Genomic DNA, 19936 nt, shown 5'->3' on the forward strand with positions numbered 1-19936 from the left:
GTGGATGGGCTACAGTAATGGAAGACCTTGTACAGGTAGTACCTAATAAAGTGGCCACTGAGTGTGAGAGGTTGCATGAGCTTGGACTGTTTTCTATGTAGTGCCAGAGGTTAAGAAGTGACCCGATAGAAGTATGTAAAATTATGAGATTTCCAGAAGGTGTTCGATAAGGTGCCACATAAAAGACTTACCCATAAGATAAAGGTGCATAGAGTTGGGGGTGATGTATTAGCATGGATAGGGAATTGGTAAACCAGAAAGCAGAGAGCTGGAATCATGGGTGTTACTCTAGTTGGCGATCAGTGGTGCACTGTGTGCCGCAGAGGTTGATGCTGGGCTCGCAACTGTTCACGATATACATTAACGATCTGGAAGAGAGGACCAAGTGTAGTATATCTAAGTTTGCTGATGATACTAAATTGAGTGGAAAAGCAAATTGTGCAAAAGGTATGGAGAGTCTGCAGAGAGGTATAGACAGGTTAAGTGAGTGAGTGTTCTTATGCTCTTCTGACTCGACTGGGCAACTGGTCAGAGTCCTTTGTGCAGACCGTAAATGTCAAATAATAGAGGGCATGGTTTAAGGGAAAAGGGGAAAATTTAAAGATTTACCAGATGAGCTTTTCCTACACAGAGAGTGACAAGTGGCTGGAAAACAGACAGATTAGCAACACGTGAAAGGCATTTAGACAAGCATGCAAATAGGCAAGGAATGTATAGGCAATTCGGACTGTTTGGCTTCATGGTCAGCACAGACATTGTGGGAAGAAGGCACTTTTACTGTGCTTTCATATCTTCTATGCCAAAGACCTGTTTACCCTTTTGATTGAATGTAGTGGGTCAATAGTGCTGGATGAAGCAAAGAGTCAAAGTTTTCTCAAGAATCTGGGCAAGATCTACCTCTCAACCTATACCAGCAGAATATCTATTCGCTTACTTCACTGCTGTTTTGTGGGAGCTTGCTGAGATTGCATTGAGAGGTATTTAATCTGTACCACTACCATGTTTACACTTCGGAAGTACTTAATTAGTGCTGAAAATCCCAAGGTCAGGAAAGACGTTCAATTAACACAAGTTTTAAGAGTTCTATTACATCCTCTCTCTTAGTAGGCCAAGACACAGTTAAATATTTTGTTCTTGTCGGTGATACAGTACACCTTAGTCTAATCATACCAGCTCCAAAGCAAGATCTCACTATCAGTCACTTTTAATCACAGAACATTTGGACATTCTCAGTGTTTCCTGGGTCAGATTTCCAGTATTCAATGTAATACACTGACTATTTCTTTTTGTCTGAATTAAGTAACATCAAGCCGATTTATAATTCGAATGTGGATGTTGAGCATATGTAATTATCTTAACTTAAAATGGATTTGCTTTTGATAAGCAAATATAATTCGATACTATGTGACTATCTGAAATAAGTAACTGACAGGCTTTAAACATATCAGAAAGTTTAACAAGAGCTGCAAACTTGGAAGAGCTGGCAGTGCTTCACTTTGTACCTGGGTTCTTCACTATGACTTCGGAACCAATTTTATTGTTTTAATTAATCAACTTCACTTGCCCCATCATTGAAATAGACTCACTTTCAAGGACTCTTCATCTCATGTACTCGATATTTATTGCTTAATGTTCATTTATTATTATTTTTTCTTCTTGTATTTGCACAGTTTGCTATCTTCTGCACAACAGTTGAACACCCTCGTTGAGTGATCTTTCATTGATTCTCTTATGGTTATGATTCTATAGATTTATTGATTATGCCCACAAAAAAATGAATCTCAGAGTTGTATATGCTGACATACATACACCTTGATACTACATTTACTTTGCATTTTGAACTTCATTGTTTGTGGTTTCTAGTTATTTCAAATTTGTAAAAATCAGTGTCAGCTCTCTGAATCATTGAGGTAAAAGCAAAGAGTGCAAAGAGTGTTATTGATATACATAGGTACAAGCAAATGTCATTCAATGCCTAATCTCACCTAAATGTAAATAGATGCTCTCCCATCCCATTTGGGTGAGCACGTACTTTTTCCATTTAGATAGATAGATAGATAGACAGACAGACATACTTTATTGATCCCGAGGGAAATTGGGTTTTGTTACAGTTGCACCAACCAAGAAAAGAGTATAAATATAGCAATATAAAACCATAAATAATTAAATAATAATATGTAAATTATGCCAGATGGAAATAAGTCCAGGACCAGCCTATTGGCTCAGAGTGTCTGACCCTCCAAGGGAGGAGTTGTAAAATTTGATGGCCACAGGCAGGAACGACTTCCTATGACGCTCAGTGTTGCATCTCGGTGGAATGAGTCTCTGGCTGAATGTACTCCTGTGCCCAACCAGTACATTATATAATGGATGGGAGACATTGTCCAAGATGGCATGCAACTTGGACAGCATCCTCTTTTCAGACACCACTGTGAGAGAGTCCAGACAGTCCATTTGCATGGCTGGTTATTTATTGTCCATGTCTTGTCGCTTGTATTAAAGGTGGTATAGAGCAAGCTATCATCTTCCCAGTGAAGGTACTCCACAATGCTGTGATGATGCAAGAACAGCAGAGTGTTTCCTAGTTAGGATGGTGTGTTGCACAGAGGGGAACTTGAAGGTAATCACTTCCCCACGGATATGCTGCTCTTGTCTTTTTAGGTGCTACAATCTTGTAGGTGTTGTTGTAGAAGCTTTGGTAAATTCTGGCAGTGCACCGTGAAATGATACACACTCTGATCTACTGAACATTGGTGATGGTGAATGCTTAGGGTGGTGTGCCCTGAATACAGATCATTGGGGTGTTGTTGATGCTGCTCTCACCCAGGCAAGTGAAGTACTGGAAACCCCTGTGTTATGGGGGTGAGGTGGGGTTGCATTCCCAGAAAACAACTGCTGGTGTCCCGTTCTTGTCTGCTGCAGGAGCAATCTCTCTCTCCCTCGCTAGAGAGCCTGTCTGAGGTGTCGAAGTGCTGGGATGGACAGTACTTTTCTGATGGACTCTAGATCATGCTCTCTTTGAGTGCTTTGTTATTGCTTGCACGCGGGGTGGGGGTTGGTGCTTTTGCTGGAGCAAGTGGGGAAGGGGCAGGGTTGATGCTTTTGCTGCTTGTGTGTGGGGAGGGGAAGGGGAGAGGGGCTTTGGGGTTCTGATGTTTCTGTCATTCATTCTTTGTGGTGGATGTCTTCGAAGAGTAAGAATTTCAGGTTGTATTCTGTGCACATGTTCTGATATTAAATGGAAACATTGAACCATTCACATCACAACTTTCTATAACATGAACCACGCTGTGTTCATCAAGAAATGCATGGCGGAAAAAGTTCCGAAAAGCATATCTTTATTCTGTACCCCAAATATTTTTATAGAGATTTGTGAATTCCATAAAGGTGAACTGCCACTACATAGGAGTCATCTGTATTACATCAATCCCCTGATGAAGGTGAAGACCTTTGATAGTCACTGGTTATCAGACACCCTCCACCCATTCACTCATTTTCCATTCCCTCGAATGAATAGCTTCACCTTTACCATTCATGTATAAACCTCTACTGAAAGTGTTGGACAAGACATGCGGGAACGGTGGTAACTGAAAGCTGGTTGGCTGGAAAGTGTAATTAATGGACAGGCTCAAAGGACTACCCACATACTCCATAAGTGTTCCTGAACTCACTTTCAATGAAGCCAAATGAGATCCAGGATCCATGGCCAATCGAAAACCAAACTTGTATACATATGCAGGAAGCATTCAACAAAGGTATTAATTTACTCATGAGATGTAGACCTCTTTAATGAGAAGACTGAAATTAGTGTGACAACACTTGCAAGCTGCCCCCTGCACACTCTTAAGTTGTGTTGACTGTTATCACAAACGATGCATTTCACTGCGTTTTTCGATGTACAGGATAAATAAATGAATTGGGATCCAAACCTGCCTCTTAACAAGGAGGTAGTCAGGAGTTAACCACATCACTATGAGCTTGAAGTCACATATAGGTCATGCAAGGTAAAGATAGCAATTTTCCTTCCCTGAGAGATGTTTCTGAACTTGGTGGGTTTTAACCATAATCCATTTGTTATTTTGACACCAGTTTTTATTCCAGACTTAACGATTTGAATATAAATCCTTTTAGCTTCAAACTCATGTCACCTTATGAATGGTCCAGATACTGGGTTACAGTTCAGTAGCATAAACTATCAAAGAACACTTTGTTATTAGTATAATGAAACACACAGCCAAAAATAATAGAATAGTTAGATCAACCCATGAATACCATGTTCCGTTCGATGACCTAGAAAGAAAGGCACTCTTCTGATTGTAAATGTCAAGGGTCTGAATTATGAGAATAAAACTAGGGCCTTCCCGTCTAAATACCTCATATAAAATTAAATATTTTACAAAAAAAAAAGGTCTTGAGAGTCTTCCTCAGATGATAGTGGTTGTTCTAACTTTGATGCTATGTTACAAGTAGTTCAGCATTATATCATTTTCACTTTGTGTTAAAAGAAAACTGTTCTTTGAATCACTATAAGTACATTAAAAATAGCGTTTACTAATGACAATATAACTAAGTTGTGTCTTTTAACATCACAATTTTATTTGTAAGTAAGAATTCCAAAGTAATGAAAGAAATATAATAATGTCCTGTTCATAATATGGTGGAATTCTTCATTAAGATGGAGAGTGACATAGTTAATTCAGAAGCAAAGGTTCTGAACTTAAAGAGGGGTAACTTTGAACGTATGAGACGTGAATTAGCTAAGATAGACTGGCAAATGACACTTAAAGGATTGATGCTGGATATGCAATGGCAAGCATTTAAAGGTTGCATGGATGAACTACAACAATTGTTCATCCCAGTTTGGCAAAAGAATAAATCAAGGAAGCTAGTGCACCCGTGGCTGACAAGAGAAATTAGGGATAGTATCAATTCCAAAGAAGAAGCATACAAATTAGCCAGAGAAAGTGGATCACCTGAGGACTGGGAGAAATTCAGAGTTCAGCAGAGGAGGACAAAGGGCTTAATTAGGAAGGGGAAAAAAGATTATGAGAGAAAACTGGCAGGGAACATAAAAACGGACTGTAAAAGCTTTTATAGATATGTGAAAAGGAAAAGACTGGTAAAGACAAATGTAGGTCCCCTGCAGACAGAAACAGGTGAATTGATTATGGGGAGCAAGGACATGGCAGACCAATTGAATAATTACTTTGGTTCTGTCTTCACGAAGGAGGACATAAATAATCTTCCAGAAGTAGTAGGGGACAGAGGGTCCAGTGAGATGGAGGAACTGAGCGAAATACATGTTAGTAGGGAAGTGGTGTTAGGTAAATTGAAGGGATTGAAGGCAGATAAATCCCCAGGGCCAGATGGTCTGCATCCCAGGGTGCTTAAGGAAGTAGCCCAAGAAATAGTGGATGCATTAGTGATAATTTTTCAAAACTCGTTAGATTCTGGACTAGTTCCTGAGGATTGGAGGGTGGCTAATGTAACTCCACTTTTTAAAAAAGGAGGGAGAGAGAAACCGGGGAATTATAGACCGGTTAGCCTAACGTCGGTGGTGGGGAAACTGCTGGAGTCAGTTATCAAGGATGTGATAACAGCACATTTGGAAAGCGGTGAAATGATCGTACAAAGTCAGCATGGATTTGTGAAAGGAAAATCATGTCTGACGAATCTCATAGAATTTTTTGAGGATGTAACTAGTAGAGTGGATAGGGGAGAACCAGTGGATGTGGTATATTTGGATTTTCAGAAGGCTTTTGACAAGGTCCCACACAGGAGATTAGTGTGCAAACTTAAAGCACACGGTATTGCGGGTAAGGTATTGGTGTGGGTGGAGAGTTGGTTAGCAGACAGGAAGCAAAGAGTGGGAATAAACGGGACCTTTTCAGAATGGCAGGCGGTGACTAGTCGGGTACCGCAAGGCTCAGTGCTGGGACCTCAGTTGTTTACAATATATATTAATGACTTGGATGAGGGAATTAAATGCAGCATCTCCAAGTTTGCGGATGACACGAAGCTGGGTGGCAGTGTTAGCTGTGAGGAGGATGCTAAGAGGATGCAGGGTGACTTGGATAGGTTGGGTGAGTGGGCAAATTCATGGCAGATGCAATTTAATGTGGATAAATGTGAAGTTATCCACTTTGGTGGCAAAAATAGGAAAACAGATTATTATCTGAATGGTGGCCGATTAGGAAAAGGGGAGGTGCAACGAGACCTGGGTGTCATTATACACCAGTCATTGAAAGTGGGCATGCAGGTACAGCAGGTGGTGAAAAAGGCGAATGGTATGCTGGCATTTATAGCGAGAGGATTCGAGTACAGGAGCAGGGAGGTACTACTGCAGTTGTACAAGGCCTTGGTGAGACCACACCTGGAGTATTGTGTGCAGTTTTGGTCCCCTAATCTGAGGAAAGACATCCTTGTCATAGAGGGAGTACAAAGAAGGTTCACCAGATTGATTCCTGGGATGGCAGGACTTTCATATGAAGAAAGACTGGATGAACTGGGCTTGTACTCGTTGGAATTTAGAAGATTGAGGGGGGATCTGATTGAAACGTATAAGATCCTAAAGGGATTGGACAGGCTAGATGCAGGAAGATTGTTCCTGATGTTGGGGAAGTCCAGAACGAGGGGCCACAGTTTGAGGATAGAGGGGAAGCCTTTTAGGACCGAGATTAGGAAAAACTTCTTCACACAGAGAGTGGTGAATCTGTGGAATTCTCTGCCACAGGAAACAGTTGAGCCCAGTTCATTGGCTATATTTAAGAGGGAGTTAGATATGGCCCTTGTGGCTACAGGGGTCAGGGGGTATGGAGGGAAGGCTGGGGCGGGGTTCTCAGTTGGATGATCAGCCATGATCATAATAAATGGCGGTGCAGGCTCGAAGGGCCGAATGGCCTACTCCTGCACTTATTTTCTATGTATGTTTCTATGTATACTTTGTGAGCAACCAACATGCTATTTATGATTTTATTTGAATAAAATTGCCCAGATTTTGCTGAATGAACCTGTTTCAATGCTAGGTGGCCCAGGGCTTCAGGTTGTGTCATTCAGCATGGAAACAGACTCTTCAGCCCTCGGTCAATGTCAACCAAGAGTCCCATCTAAGGTAGTCTCACTTGTCCATGTTTGGTCCAAATCCCTCCACGCCTTTTCTATCCATACACCAGTCCAAGAAACTTTTAAACGTTGTGACTGTACCTGCCTCAGCCACTTTCTCTGATAGTTCATTCCATATACTGACCACCCTCTCAGTGAAATACAGTACATGGTGATCAAAGGACCTGATTCAGGAGGTACTCTGTGACTCAGAATGTAACCACTGGCTGCTAAAAATGTTCATGAGCTGGCTTTTGTTCTTTTACCCATCACTTTCATTCAATGTCCCCTCATTTTTAACACCTCCACCAATGGCAACAGTTTCGCTCCATCCCGTCTGCAACTTTCGTCATTTTAAATATCACTATCAGATTCCCTTTATCTGTTCCAGGGAGTGCAACTTCATTTTCTCTGCTCTATCCACATCTATAAACTCACTTTCAATGATTCTACAACTCACGTTCTCAGTATTATTTATTTATCTTTTTTTTATTTCCACAGTTTGTCTTCTTATGCACACTGGTTGTTTGTCAGTCTTTGTTTAGGTATAATGTTTCATAAATTCTTGTGTACTTCATTACTTTTCCATAAAAGCCTGAAAAAAAAACGAATCTCAAGGTGACATATATGTACTTTGATAAGAAATTTACTTTGACTTTGGCTTTGAAATTCCCTCATTCTGGAATATTTTACTGACACTCTTCTACACCCTCTCCAAAGACTTTACATCGTTACTATAAAGTGCAGCATATAGAAATGAACGCAAAGCTCTGTTTGTGCACAAGTCACTTTATAAATATCCATCCTGACTTCCTTGGTCTTATATTTTACATAATTGTTCATAAGTGCCAGAATCCTGTGTGTTGGGCCCATTGGTGGAAACTTTTGGATTAGCTCTTTGAGCTTTTGAAATATTCCTCATTATCCCATTGGTCAGGGCAGGTAACTCTTGTTTTAATGTTCTTAGTATGTTTTCATATCTCTGGTACAAAAGTAATAAAGATTAGTTTTATTTGTCACATATACATCAAAACATCAGAAAGAACATACAGTGAAATGCATCGTTTGCATAATTAACCAGCGCAGCCTGCGCATGTTACCGACCTTCTGGCAGCAAAGTAGCGTGTCCACAGCTTAATAAACATAATAATTGCAGGCATTCCTATTATAGTATGTTTTTTTTTTGCTTTCAATATCCTAGGACTGGAGGTTAAACTTTTTTCCATGCATAAATATATCATATTTCTTTTTTTTTCTTCTTTTTTTTTAATTTTATTTTTATTTGGATAAGGAATTCACAAATATCATGTACTTTTTTCACACATAACCTTTTCCATTTTTTTATATGTATAAAACTACAATTATTTATACATTAAGTACACATTGAGATGACATAAAAGGAAAATAAACATTTAAATAGATAATTATGTACTGTGGTAAATCTAACCTATTAGGCTAAGTAATGGAATTAGTTGTTAAGAAAAATGGTAATAATAGTTTCCATATAACCCTTCTGGACCATTTCCACTGGTCCAAAATGTTGTATATAAGCCTATGTATCAACCATTGTAGGTGTTTATATCCTAATTTGTTCATGCTTGCTCCTTCATTACTGTATTTTCAGAAAGTGTAAGTGTTGTATATTGGAGACACATGTATACTGCACAAATCTTGTTGACAAATTAATCTGTTCCGAGTTGGCTGGATCAGCCCCCTAACTTAATGTTTTGCCATTCACCTCTATGTAACCAATTACATCTCTCTAACGTTTGACCATGCATATTTCTACATTTGAGACTGAGGACTGCAGCCAGCATGAAGATTTCTTACCGTAGCACAGCCTCTGGTTTGCTGCTCTGATGATTCAAAGAGCCGTTCTCGAAGATCGCCTTGCGTGCGCTGGTGCTTTTGCTTGAACACTTCTGCCTCTTGTCCACCTTGGCGAAAATCACATTGCCATTCGAAGCACCATGTGCCTTTGGTGATTTGTGCTTGCAGACTCTTGAGCTTTCAACACACAGGTCATCATGGGATAGGTTTTCGGTACTTTCGAAAGGCTCATACTCTGTGGTTTTGATAAGGTGATTTTCCACACATTCCATTTCACTCAATCTAGAGTCAGTTGCTTGTAAACAATTACCAGCTCCAAGAGTCTGCTTTATGACCTCCTTCTCTTTACCTTTTTCTTTAAACTCCAGTTCCGGTAGGACTAAACTGTACTTCTTCCCGATTACAATGGCTCTATTTTCTTGCTGGTACTGAGACCACAGTGAAAGCCCTTTAAACGCTAAAACAAATAAAACAAAGCAAACATTTTATGGAATGAGGAGATTTCTAGAAAAACAAATTCTTTAGCATTTCTACCACCTGCAGCAAATTTTAGAGAATGTTATTGTTTATTGCAAAGGGAATTGGGGGAAGTTATAGTTCAGGTATACAGTGAGACCACATTGGGAGTAGTGTAATGTATATTGTACTAGCTGCCTTATTTAAGGAAGGATGTTAATGCACTGAAAGCAGTTGAAAGAAGCTTTACTCAACCCATACCTGGCATGGTCTCCCATTTAAAGATGAAATAAGGAGCCATTGCTTTAAAATAAGGAGTAACCCATTTATCACAGACTTGAGGTAAAATTCTCAGAGAGCCAGGAGTGTTTAGAACTCTCTTACTCAAAGCAAAGTCTTCAAATATTTTTAAGGCAAAGGTATCGAGAGATTCTTGATAAACAAGGGTGTGAAAGATGGCAACAAGCAGACGGGAATGCGGAGTTGGGATTACAGTGAAAATAGCCAAACCGCGCCCAACATCATTTCAGAGTTCAGATGGTCATACTCTCTGAACATGCCCAGTGTGCTAACATCCGGGCCCCTCTTTCCTCCCACTGGAGTGGCAACCCACCAGCAGCTGGACTGAGCCACTGATCATCCAGCTGTTCTGAAATTTGGTCCCTTCTCAACCTGACTCTCTCAACTCCCTGACCCAACCCACATTTGGCACTTGCTCATAAACATGAAAAACAATAAGGGCAAAACTCAATAAATGGCATTTGTGTCAGATCTATCATTAGAATTAAGGGGATATAAACCAAAATCATTTAAGAACTCTTAGCAAGTTTGCTTTAAATATTAGATAAATACATCTTGTGGTGACTTGACACAGATCCCCTATTTGTTAAATAATGGATAAAAAATACTGTTTCCCTGAATCTTTGTATGAAAGGAAAACAGTAGCAGGAATTTGGAGATCATTCCAATACCTTTATCCAGTGCCTGGTCCGGTCCTGCCTGTAGTTCTGTTGAGGGCAAGGCCTGCAGAAGCAGTTGCATGTAAAACTCGTTCTGCTTTTGAACTTCTTTTTGTTTCCTTAATTTAATTTTGTGGTGAATATAACTTTTAAATTCAAAACCTAAGGATGCCATTGGATACCCTATGCTAAAAAAAGGAAAACAAAAGATGTTACTCAAGGAAAGAGAAAACACGTGTAGCAGTACAGACAACAGTATTTTCCACCTGTGATGGTCACCATGTGCGTGAACACCTGAAAAATCATAAACAAAATCCAAAGCTGACACAGCAGCAAGCTGTGTTTCATTTGTGCTAAATCCTGAAATGCCTGCTTGCTTTAAAACTGTGGGTTTTAAATAATCTTCTATGTCCTGACTCTTTAGTCCAAAATACAAAACATTGTTTCAAGTAGGGTTAAGGAAAAGAGGTGTGCTCTCTTTAGTTCTCACGTGTGATTCACAATCTTTCCCACCCCTTCCAAAGTCGAAGCAGTTATCAATCCCTCGTGTTTCTTCCAGAAGCAACAAATGCATGTTTTTCAATATACGTGAGTAGATTAAGCCTCTTAGTGATATATGACATAGTACTGATAATTCTGAGAGAAATGAATGTGCAAGTAATTGAAGCTTGGGTGCCACAGGAACGTGAAGCCTAAGACCACAATAGTGTGAAACAAAGAAAAGCCGACAATAAAATATAGTAAACTATTGCAAGGTCAGATTTAATTGGCTCACTTCATGCCTCATTTAACCCATGGGGGATCATCCATTAATTTAGCCCACAGCATGATAATGTTACCTTAGCAATGATGATAAAATAGATTTTTTGAAAAAGTAGGCATTGAGTTTAATGTATCTCAAAGTACTTATGTATTTAAATATTTTAATTGGTAAAACTGATATTAAGCTGGAACCACAGGACAAGGATTAATAATAAAAGTTACCCTGTGAGGGTCAAACCTGATTTGCTTCAACCAAATCACTTTAAAAAATAATTCCAATTTAAAAGGTCATTTGTGATATTCAAGTCATTTTATATGTTAAACAGTAAACCTCGTTGGATAGAGGGGATTCCAGATTTTGGAGGTGTCTGTTCTGAATAAGGGTTTCGTCCCGAAACGTCGACTGTTTATTCAGTTCCATAGAGGTTGCCTGGCCTGCTGAGTTCCTCTGGCATTTTGTGTGTGTTGCTCTGGATTTTCAACATCTACAGACTTTCTTGTGTCTGGTTTTTTTCATGTTTTGGGCCTGTGGAGCAGTGTGGTGCAACCTGATGAATTTTTTGGCCTAAACTTGCAGGGATGTGCCAGCAGTTTAAAGCTGTACTGTCAACACTTCCTTGTGAACTTTCTGGCTCAATTCTGCAGAAAGCTTGCAGGATCTTCATGGGTAAACCCAACTTTATCTCTGCAGGTCAGTAAGGGCATTGAATTTGGGCTGCATGGTGAGCATTGGTGGAGAGGGGCGGGTAAGCAGGGATGAGGTGCTTTGAGAGATTAGAAATGAAGCATATGAACCCTTGTCTGAGGAGTGACCTGGATCTACTCCAATTTGCCTACTACCCACACAAGTCAACAGCAGATGCTACTTCACTGGCTCTTCACTCAGCTCTGGAGCAGCTGGACAATGAAGATGAATACGTCAGGACGCCCCACAGCTCAGCATTCAACACTTTCATCCACTTGAAACTCATCATGAAGCTCCAAGACCTGGGCCTCAGTACCTCACTGAGCAACTGATCCTCAGTTCTCTCACTGGCAAACCCCAGTCAGAGCAGGTTGAGAACAATATCTTCTCCACACTCACCATCAACACAGGGGCACCACAGGGCTTAGCTCCCTGCACTTTTTTCTTTATATGACTGTCTGGCTAAGTTCAGCCCCAATGCTGTACCCAAGTTAACTGATGACATCAAGTCAAGGGTCGTGACGAATTGGCATATAGGAGGGAGATGCAAAATCTGGTTGAGTGGTGCCACGACAACAAGCTCTCACTTAAGATCAGCAAAACCAAAAGCTGATTATCAACTATAGGAAAAAGAAGCTGGAGGCCCATGTGCCAGTCTCCATTAGTGGAATCTATGTGGAAGAGTTAAGTAACATTAAATTCTTTGATGTTAACATAGTAGAAGATCTATCCACAACCGGCATGTAAGTGTCATCACAAAGAAGGCTTGGCAGCACATCCACTTCCTTAGAAAAGGCTGCAGGAAGTGGAGGAGAGAGCCCAGTCCACCACAGGGAAAGCCCTCTCCACCATCTGTCCTCAAGAACCAGGCCCTGCCCTCTTCTCACTTCTACCATCAATCAGGGGGTACAGGAGGCCTTTGGGCCCACACAGCCAGGTTTGGAACAGTTATTACCCTACAACCATCAGGCTCCTCAGACGGTTCATTCACCACTACTCTGAACTGACTCTACGATCTACAGGCTCACTTTCTCGGACTCTTTACAACTCACTTTCTCAGTATTACTTTTATTTGCACAGTCTGTCTTTCACACTTTGGTGTTTTGTCTATTTTTCTGTAGTTTTTCGTAAAATTCTATTGCATTTCTTTTTTCCTGTAAATGCCTGCAAGAAAATGGACTTCAAGGCGATATACAGTAACACATCCACACTCTGATAATAAATTTACTTTGAACTTTGAATGTGAGCGGTGTGGTGAACACAGGTGGTGAGAATGGACAGTCAGTGCAGGCCGAGAGCTCAGGACAGTTTTCTACTGGCAAAAAACTCTGGCCCTTTGCTTTTCTCCCTCCCATTAGGTGGCCTAATGTGTTTTTTTATTGCCAGAATGAAAGCATTATTTACAGCAATCTTTGCTTCACTTTAAAACCCCCAGCCTTTGCCAACAGCTATTCATTACTTTGGTATTTTCCTCATTCTTGGATTCACTTCCCAGAGCCATAGTGTCATACAGCTTGGAAATAGGACTTTCAGTCCATTGATCCCACATTACATGCCCACTTACACCAATTCTATTTTATTCCCCCCGCCCCTCATTTCCATCAATGCCTCCTAGTTTCCAGCACTTGTCTACACATTAGCAGGACAGTTGCCAGCCTGCACACCTCCCAATGTGGGTGGAACCCAGATTATACAGAAGAACACAGGGAGAACATGCAAACTCCACACAGACAGCTGATCAGAATTACCGAAGCTGTGAAGCAGCAGCTCTGTGCTGCCCTCAGGAAATAGGCGTTCCCAATTCCTGATTTGCAGCTAGCAAACAAGAACAGCACTCCGCTAAAGGAATCACACACTAGTCACCGGCGACCACAATATGCTCAAAGAAGCCCTGAATGCTGTTTGAGTTCCATCAAATAAAAATCCGTGCTATTGATTCTTTATGGAGAGATAGACTACAATGTTTCAAACTCGGAAGCATCCAGAACAGCGACATGTAGTGTAAAATCATCAGGGAAAGGACAACATTTGGTGTTAAATGTTATACATCCATTATAGCTCATATTGTGTGTTAAAGTCCCACGTTTGCTGGATCCTCTGACTTACCAATGGGCTGCAAATGGCCGACACAGATCGGCATTGAAATTTCTCAAATCCTTAAATCTGAACGTTGTTTCTATGTAAACAAAAAGTATCCAAAGCGACAAAGTAGACAAACAAACACCTCTCTCTGCAAGGAAAAAATAATGACTTGCTTTAGAAAATGGATAAAATTAATCTGATCACTTATAAATACAATTGCAAATAGAAGTTGTAAATTGACACGAAACCTGCTTCACCATAGCTTATTGACACATTCAACAGAACATGTATCAAGAATAACCTTGATTTTGTTGAAGATGAGCCAAAAGTCATTCTTGCTCATATTTCTACATCAATGTCCTTCAAATTTTGCTATTGCTTCGTTAAATGCTGAAAACTCTTACCACTGAATAACGGGAAGAAACAGATATTCAAAGTTGCTCGAGAGGGCATGATAAATGCAATCTTTATTCATGGCAATGAGGTTTATGAAATAGAAAGATCATTTATTTATTTTGTTTAGCAATAAATCACAGAACAGGCCCTTCCAGCCCACTGAGCCGCGCAGCACAGCAAACCACTGACTGAAACCCTCGTCTAATCACAGGATAATTTATATTGACCAACTAACCTTCTAAACCAAACCAGAGCACCCAGTGGAAATCCACACACACACATGGGAAGGACATACAAACTTTCTTAAAGAGGATACCAGAATGGAACTCTGAAATTCGACATGCTGAGCTGTAATAGTGTCCCGCTAACTGATACACGACCATGGCACCTGAATGGCGATGCTGGAGGCTTTAGTGCCTTGTAGGCCTGAACTCGTGGATGCACATGGGATGGCAGATGGTGTAACAGGGAAATCTGAACAGTACTTTGAACTTCAATGAGAAGATTGGACTAAAAGTGAGTCATAATTATAATGAAGTTTCAGATGGAATGATAGAAGCAAATACCCTGGAATTGCTTAGGAAATAGCTCCTAAAAGTTTCAGGAAACTGATAAATCAATTAACCAAACTAAGTTAAGTAGTCTCCTCTTCCATAGATTCTGCTCTGTAGTCCCCGTCATAGATAGACATATACCTGTATTAGATTATAAGAACATTCAGTCCCCTTTTATTGTCATTTAGAAATGCATACATGCATTAAGAAATAATACAATGTTTCTCCAGAGTGATATCACAGAAAACAGGACAAACCAAAGACTAACACTGACAGAACCACATAATTATAACATACAGTTACAGCAGTGCAAAGCAATGCCATAATTTGATGAAGAACACATGGGCACTGTAAAAAAAATCTCAAAATTCCTCGAGTCGATCGACTCCCAAGTCCCCGATAGCAGGCGACAAAAGGGAAAAATTCCCTGCCGTAAACCTCCAGGCACCGACAACTGTCGATGCATTGGAAGCAGCCGACCACAGCCGACACTGAGTCCATCCATCCAAAAACTTCGAGCCTCCGACCAGCCCCTCCGATACAGCCTCCCAAGCGCCATCGACCTCGCCGCGGCCCCTGAAACAAGCAAAGCCGAGGATTTCGGGGCCTTCAGCTCTGGAGATTCCGGTTACCACACAGTAGCAGCGGCAGCGAAGTGGGCGTTTCAGAAGTTTTCCAGATGTTCCTCCGTACTCTCACGTCTGCCTCCATCAAATCAGAATTATGTAATAATTCACGGAATTTACAGAATGGAGAGAAAAAGTGCCTGCCTTTCTTGTGAGCTTTTGAATATTATAAAAATCAAGCTGTAATTATTGCAGCAATATAACTTGGGCCTGAAATTTATTGACTCATTTCATTGAACCATATTGCTGCTGGTGACCCAGGAATTCTGCTGCAAATTAACTGAGATATTTATTTTAAATCTCCATTGCAATCAGCTGAGAACAACTCCCAGGTATTATTATGATATGGGGATTGGATATTGTAACTGAATCCTTTCTATGGCTGTTGAGTGAAGCTAGGCAGCAGAAGCAGCAGTGTATAGTTGGGATGGCTGAGATAACCATCCAAATAACGTGGCACAAAGGAAAAATGAACAAGGATGGCACCCAAAAAGGACGCAGGACTTAGCCCAGAATGTTAATGAAGTGATCTCAGAGACTCTTGAATTAAATGCAGCAAAAGAAAGAAATGCTGTTGAGTGCCAAACAGAGGAAACCTTGGAAAACCGCTTTGTCAGTCAGTTGGTGAGCCCAGAGTTTGAGCCTGGAGTCTGAGATTCCATCATCTGTAAGTCCAGGGGTCGATACTGAAGATAAATCCTGAAGATCAATCGGAAGTCTGGAAGTGTAACGTAAAAGCAAAAGAGAGGGCATACAACAAGGCAAAAATGAATGGGAAGATAGAGGATTGGGAAGCTTTTAAAAACTTACAGAAAGCAAAAGAATCATTAGGAGGGAGAAAATGAAATATGAAAGCAAGCTAGCAAACAATATCAAAGAGGATAATAAAAGCTTTTCCAAGTATGTAAAAAAAATAAAAGAGAGATGAGAGTGGATATAGGATCACTAGAGAATGAGGCCGGAGAAATAATAACGGGGGACAAGAAGATGGCTGATGAACTAAATGAGTATTTTGCATCAGTCTTCACTGTGGAAGACACTAGCAGTGTGCCAGAAGGGTGTGAGGGAAGAGAAGTCAGTGCAGTTACTATTACAAGGGAAAAGGTGCTCAAAAAGCTGAAAGACCTAATGATACATAAGTCACCCAGACTGGATGAACTGCACCCTAGGGTTCTGAAAGAAGTAGCAGTAGAGATTGTAGAGGTGCTAGTAATGATCATTGGACTGGTCCCAGAGGACTGGAAAATTGCAAATGTCAATCCACTCTTTAAGAAAGGAGGAAGGCAGCAGAAAGGAAATTACAGACCAGTTATCCTGGCATCAGTGATTGGGAAGGATGATTTCAGGAATGAAAGGGTTATCATATGAGGAAAGTTTGATGGCTCTAGGCCTGTACTCGTTGGAATTTAGAAGGATAAGGGGGGGGGGGATCTTATTGAAACCTTTCAAATGTTGAATGCCTAGACAGAGTAGATGTGGAAAGGATGTTTCCCATGGTGGGAGAGTCTAGGATAAGAGCGCACAGCCTCAGGATAGAGGGGCGTCCATTTAAAACAGAGATGCCGAGAAATTTATTTAGCCAGAGTGTGGTGAATTTGTGGAATTTATTACCACAGGCGGTTGTGAAGGCCAGGTGGTTGGGCATACTTAAGGCACAGCTTGATAGGCTCCTGATTGGAGTTATGGGAGAAGGCCAGGGAGGGGAGAACTGATCCGTCATGATTGAGTGGTGGAGCAGATTTGAAGTGCCAACTGGCCTAATTCTGCTCCTATGTCTTATGGTCTAGGTGAAGCCTGATGGCTGAAGCCTGGAGACTGGAGGCCCGAAGGCCTGCCCTAGATTTGGAGGACTATTCGTGTGTGTGAGTGGAGTGAGGAACGGGATTTGTTTTGCTGTTGTTGTTTTGTTGTTTGTTGTGTCCTGTTTTGTTGTGTTCGGTGTTGTTCTGCCAAGCATAGTAGACACGCTACATTGACAGCAGACTGTGCAATGACACTTGCAGGCGACGCCCAGCACATCCTTATGTGTGTTCATTGTTAACGCAAATGACGTGTTATAGTATGGCACATTTCCATATTCATATGATAAGTAAATCTGAGACTGAATCTGCATCTGTGCAAAGGGAACTTTTAAATACTTAATGTCACCCTTGTCACCTTGGAACTGCAAACAGAGATCTACAGAGATCTAAAGCGAGCAAAAAACTATAACATTCTGACCCCTTCCTTTTTTAAAATCTTGGGCATCACTGTCCCCCAAAGATAAGAGCTGCACACCCTTCACACCATGTATATGGCTAAAGTATTCATTAATCACATACCTTATGATGAAAAGTTGTCTTACTAGTTCAAGTTCAGCAAAATAATTATAATAATAATAATAATAACTTTATATAGCTCCTTTCGTACATTAAGATGCAGGCTCAAACATAGTTTGTAAAGATAAATCAATATGCCCATAAAATACAAGGCAAAATTAAAAATCGTAAGTAATGACAAACATTATATAGAATAACAAATATACCAAATTGTATAAATGTAATCGAAATCAACAGGCATTATGTATTAAGTAATCCTATAAGTAGGCCAAATTTAAAAAGTGGGTTTTTAGAAGTGTTTCAAAACATTCCACAGTACCAGCCTGGTGTATCTCTGTCGGTAGAGTATTCCAGATTTTTGGTGCATAAGAGCAAAAGGCTGCATCACTAGTTTGGCAAACCAGTATTCATGGATCTAAGATTACGATTAGGGACGTAAGGGAATAGACACTCCAAAACATACGGAGAAGCTAGATTGCTCAGAGCCTTATATACACTAAGAGTACTTTTTAAATGATCCTAAAGGACACAGGCAGCCAGTGTAGTGATGCCAAAACCAGTGAAATATGCTCAGATTTTCTTTATTTGTACACTGATCCTCTGAGTCCTTTTACTCACTGTAAGAAGGTGAAACTAAAGATAAACTGCATCACTGCCTGACTCTATCTGACAAAATTCCCACAGAAAGGTACAAATGAGACATTTCCTCGATACCTTAACAGACATAAAGATTTCAAGGATTCTCAGCAGGGGAATTAGACTGTGCTACTAAGTGATTTACAGAGCACAGGGAAAATGGAATATTGAAATATATGTTCTCTCTCCTCAGTAGGGAAAGGGGTCAAGACTTCTTTGAGTTTGCTGACTAGTTAAGTACCATAAGAATGATAACCACTGCAGCAAGGTAGCACATTATTTTATATTAGTTTAACTCAATGCCTTCAAGGTGGAAAACCTCTATTGAGGAAGTTACTCATTCATATTAATCCCATTCAAGTATACTTAAGATATATCATTTACAAAAGAGTCCTTCACTTCTCAAAAAAGGCAGCATCCATCATGAAGGACCCACACCTCCCAGGGCATGCCCTTTCCTCATTATTACCATCAGAGACGAGGTGCAGGAGCCTGAAGACACACACTCAGGGTTTCAGGAACAGCTTCTTCCCCTCTGCTATCACTTTTCCAAATGAACCCATGAACACTCCCTCACTGTTATTTTACTCTCTTTTTGCTCTAGTTATTTAATTTTTTAAGTATAGTTCTTATCATAATTTACGCTATATTTTATGCATTGCACCGTACGGCCGGCACCAAACAACAAATGTCACAGCACATGTCAGTGATAACAAACCTGATTCTGCAAAGCCAATGGTCTCAAGCCTTCAGGGTATTTTCTTCCCCAGGCTGAGAGCATCGTAATAACGGAAGAAGCCGGAGCAGGAAAAGGCTACTTGCTTCACCTGTCAGAAAACGTAGAGGAGGCTGGACGCAAAAGCAGAGCAACACAGACGATTCAGCAATGAACGATAACTTTGATAATAGACTGTGAAAATAGCAAGCCATGAGGGGCCACAAAAGAGAGATGAGATACTGAACACTACTGGCAACAATGTAACTGAAGGCTAGGAGCAACTTTTTGAGGTTGACTGGTTTGATTGGTCAGTAAGGACTGTGGATGAGGAAGGACTGTGACTGTGGAATGCACAAGGTTGCTTCTTCCCATCTGGTCCTTGCTGGGAGAGGATGGCACGTCAAATACGTCCACCTCACAAAAGGGGAGGGTCTCAGATGGTGGAGAATGGGAGCAGTGGCAAAGAGGCTCTTGAGCTCCTTAAAAGCGTTATCTTCAACAGCAGACCAGGTCATCTGTGAGGTTGGTAATTTGGTGAGCGCAGCAGCAACTGGGCTGTAGTTCCTGATGAATGGCAGTAGAAGTTGGTGAAGCCCAAGAAGCGCTGTAGCTGTTTGTGGGAACGTGGTCAGAGCCATTCAACAATGGTGCTCTCTTGTCTGTGTCCATGGTTATGCCTTTGGGGTGAAAGGACAGACATAACCCAGGAAGGAAATGACTGGGGTGCAGAACTGGCATTTCTCTAACTTGCAGTACAGTTGGTGTTCAAGGAGATGCTGAAGGTCTGAACAGACATGCGAGATGTGATCTTGG

General features: G+C 40.8%; 1 protein-coding gene across 1 annotated transcript in view; it reads right to left on the reverse strand.

Moving 5' to 3' along the window:
• LOC140194063 (macoilin-like) overlaps positions 1-19936 on the reverse strand; it is a 136173-nt gene that overhangs the window by 26268 nt on the left and 89969 nt on the right. The window contains exons 5-8 of the mRNA XM_072251448.1: positions 13900-14023; positions 10328-10534; positions 10240-10251; positions 8932-9342 (exon numbers count right to left, since the gene is read on the reverse strand). Of these exons, the coding sequence (XP_072107549.1) occupies positions 8932-9342; positions 10240-10251; positions 10328-10534; positions 13900-14023 (754 nt within the window). The remainder of the gene's footprint in view (positions 1-8931; positions 9343-10239; positions 10252-10327; positions 10535-13899; positions 14024-19936) is intronic.

This window comes from Mobula birostris, chromosome 2, assembly GCF_030028105.1.
Source record: "Mobula birostris isolate sMobBir1 chromosome 2, sMobBir1.hap1, whole genome shotgun sequence".
Lineage (NCBI taxonomy): Eukaryota > Metazoa > Chordata > Chondrichthyes > Myliobatiformes > Myliobatidae > Mobula > Mobula birostris.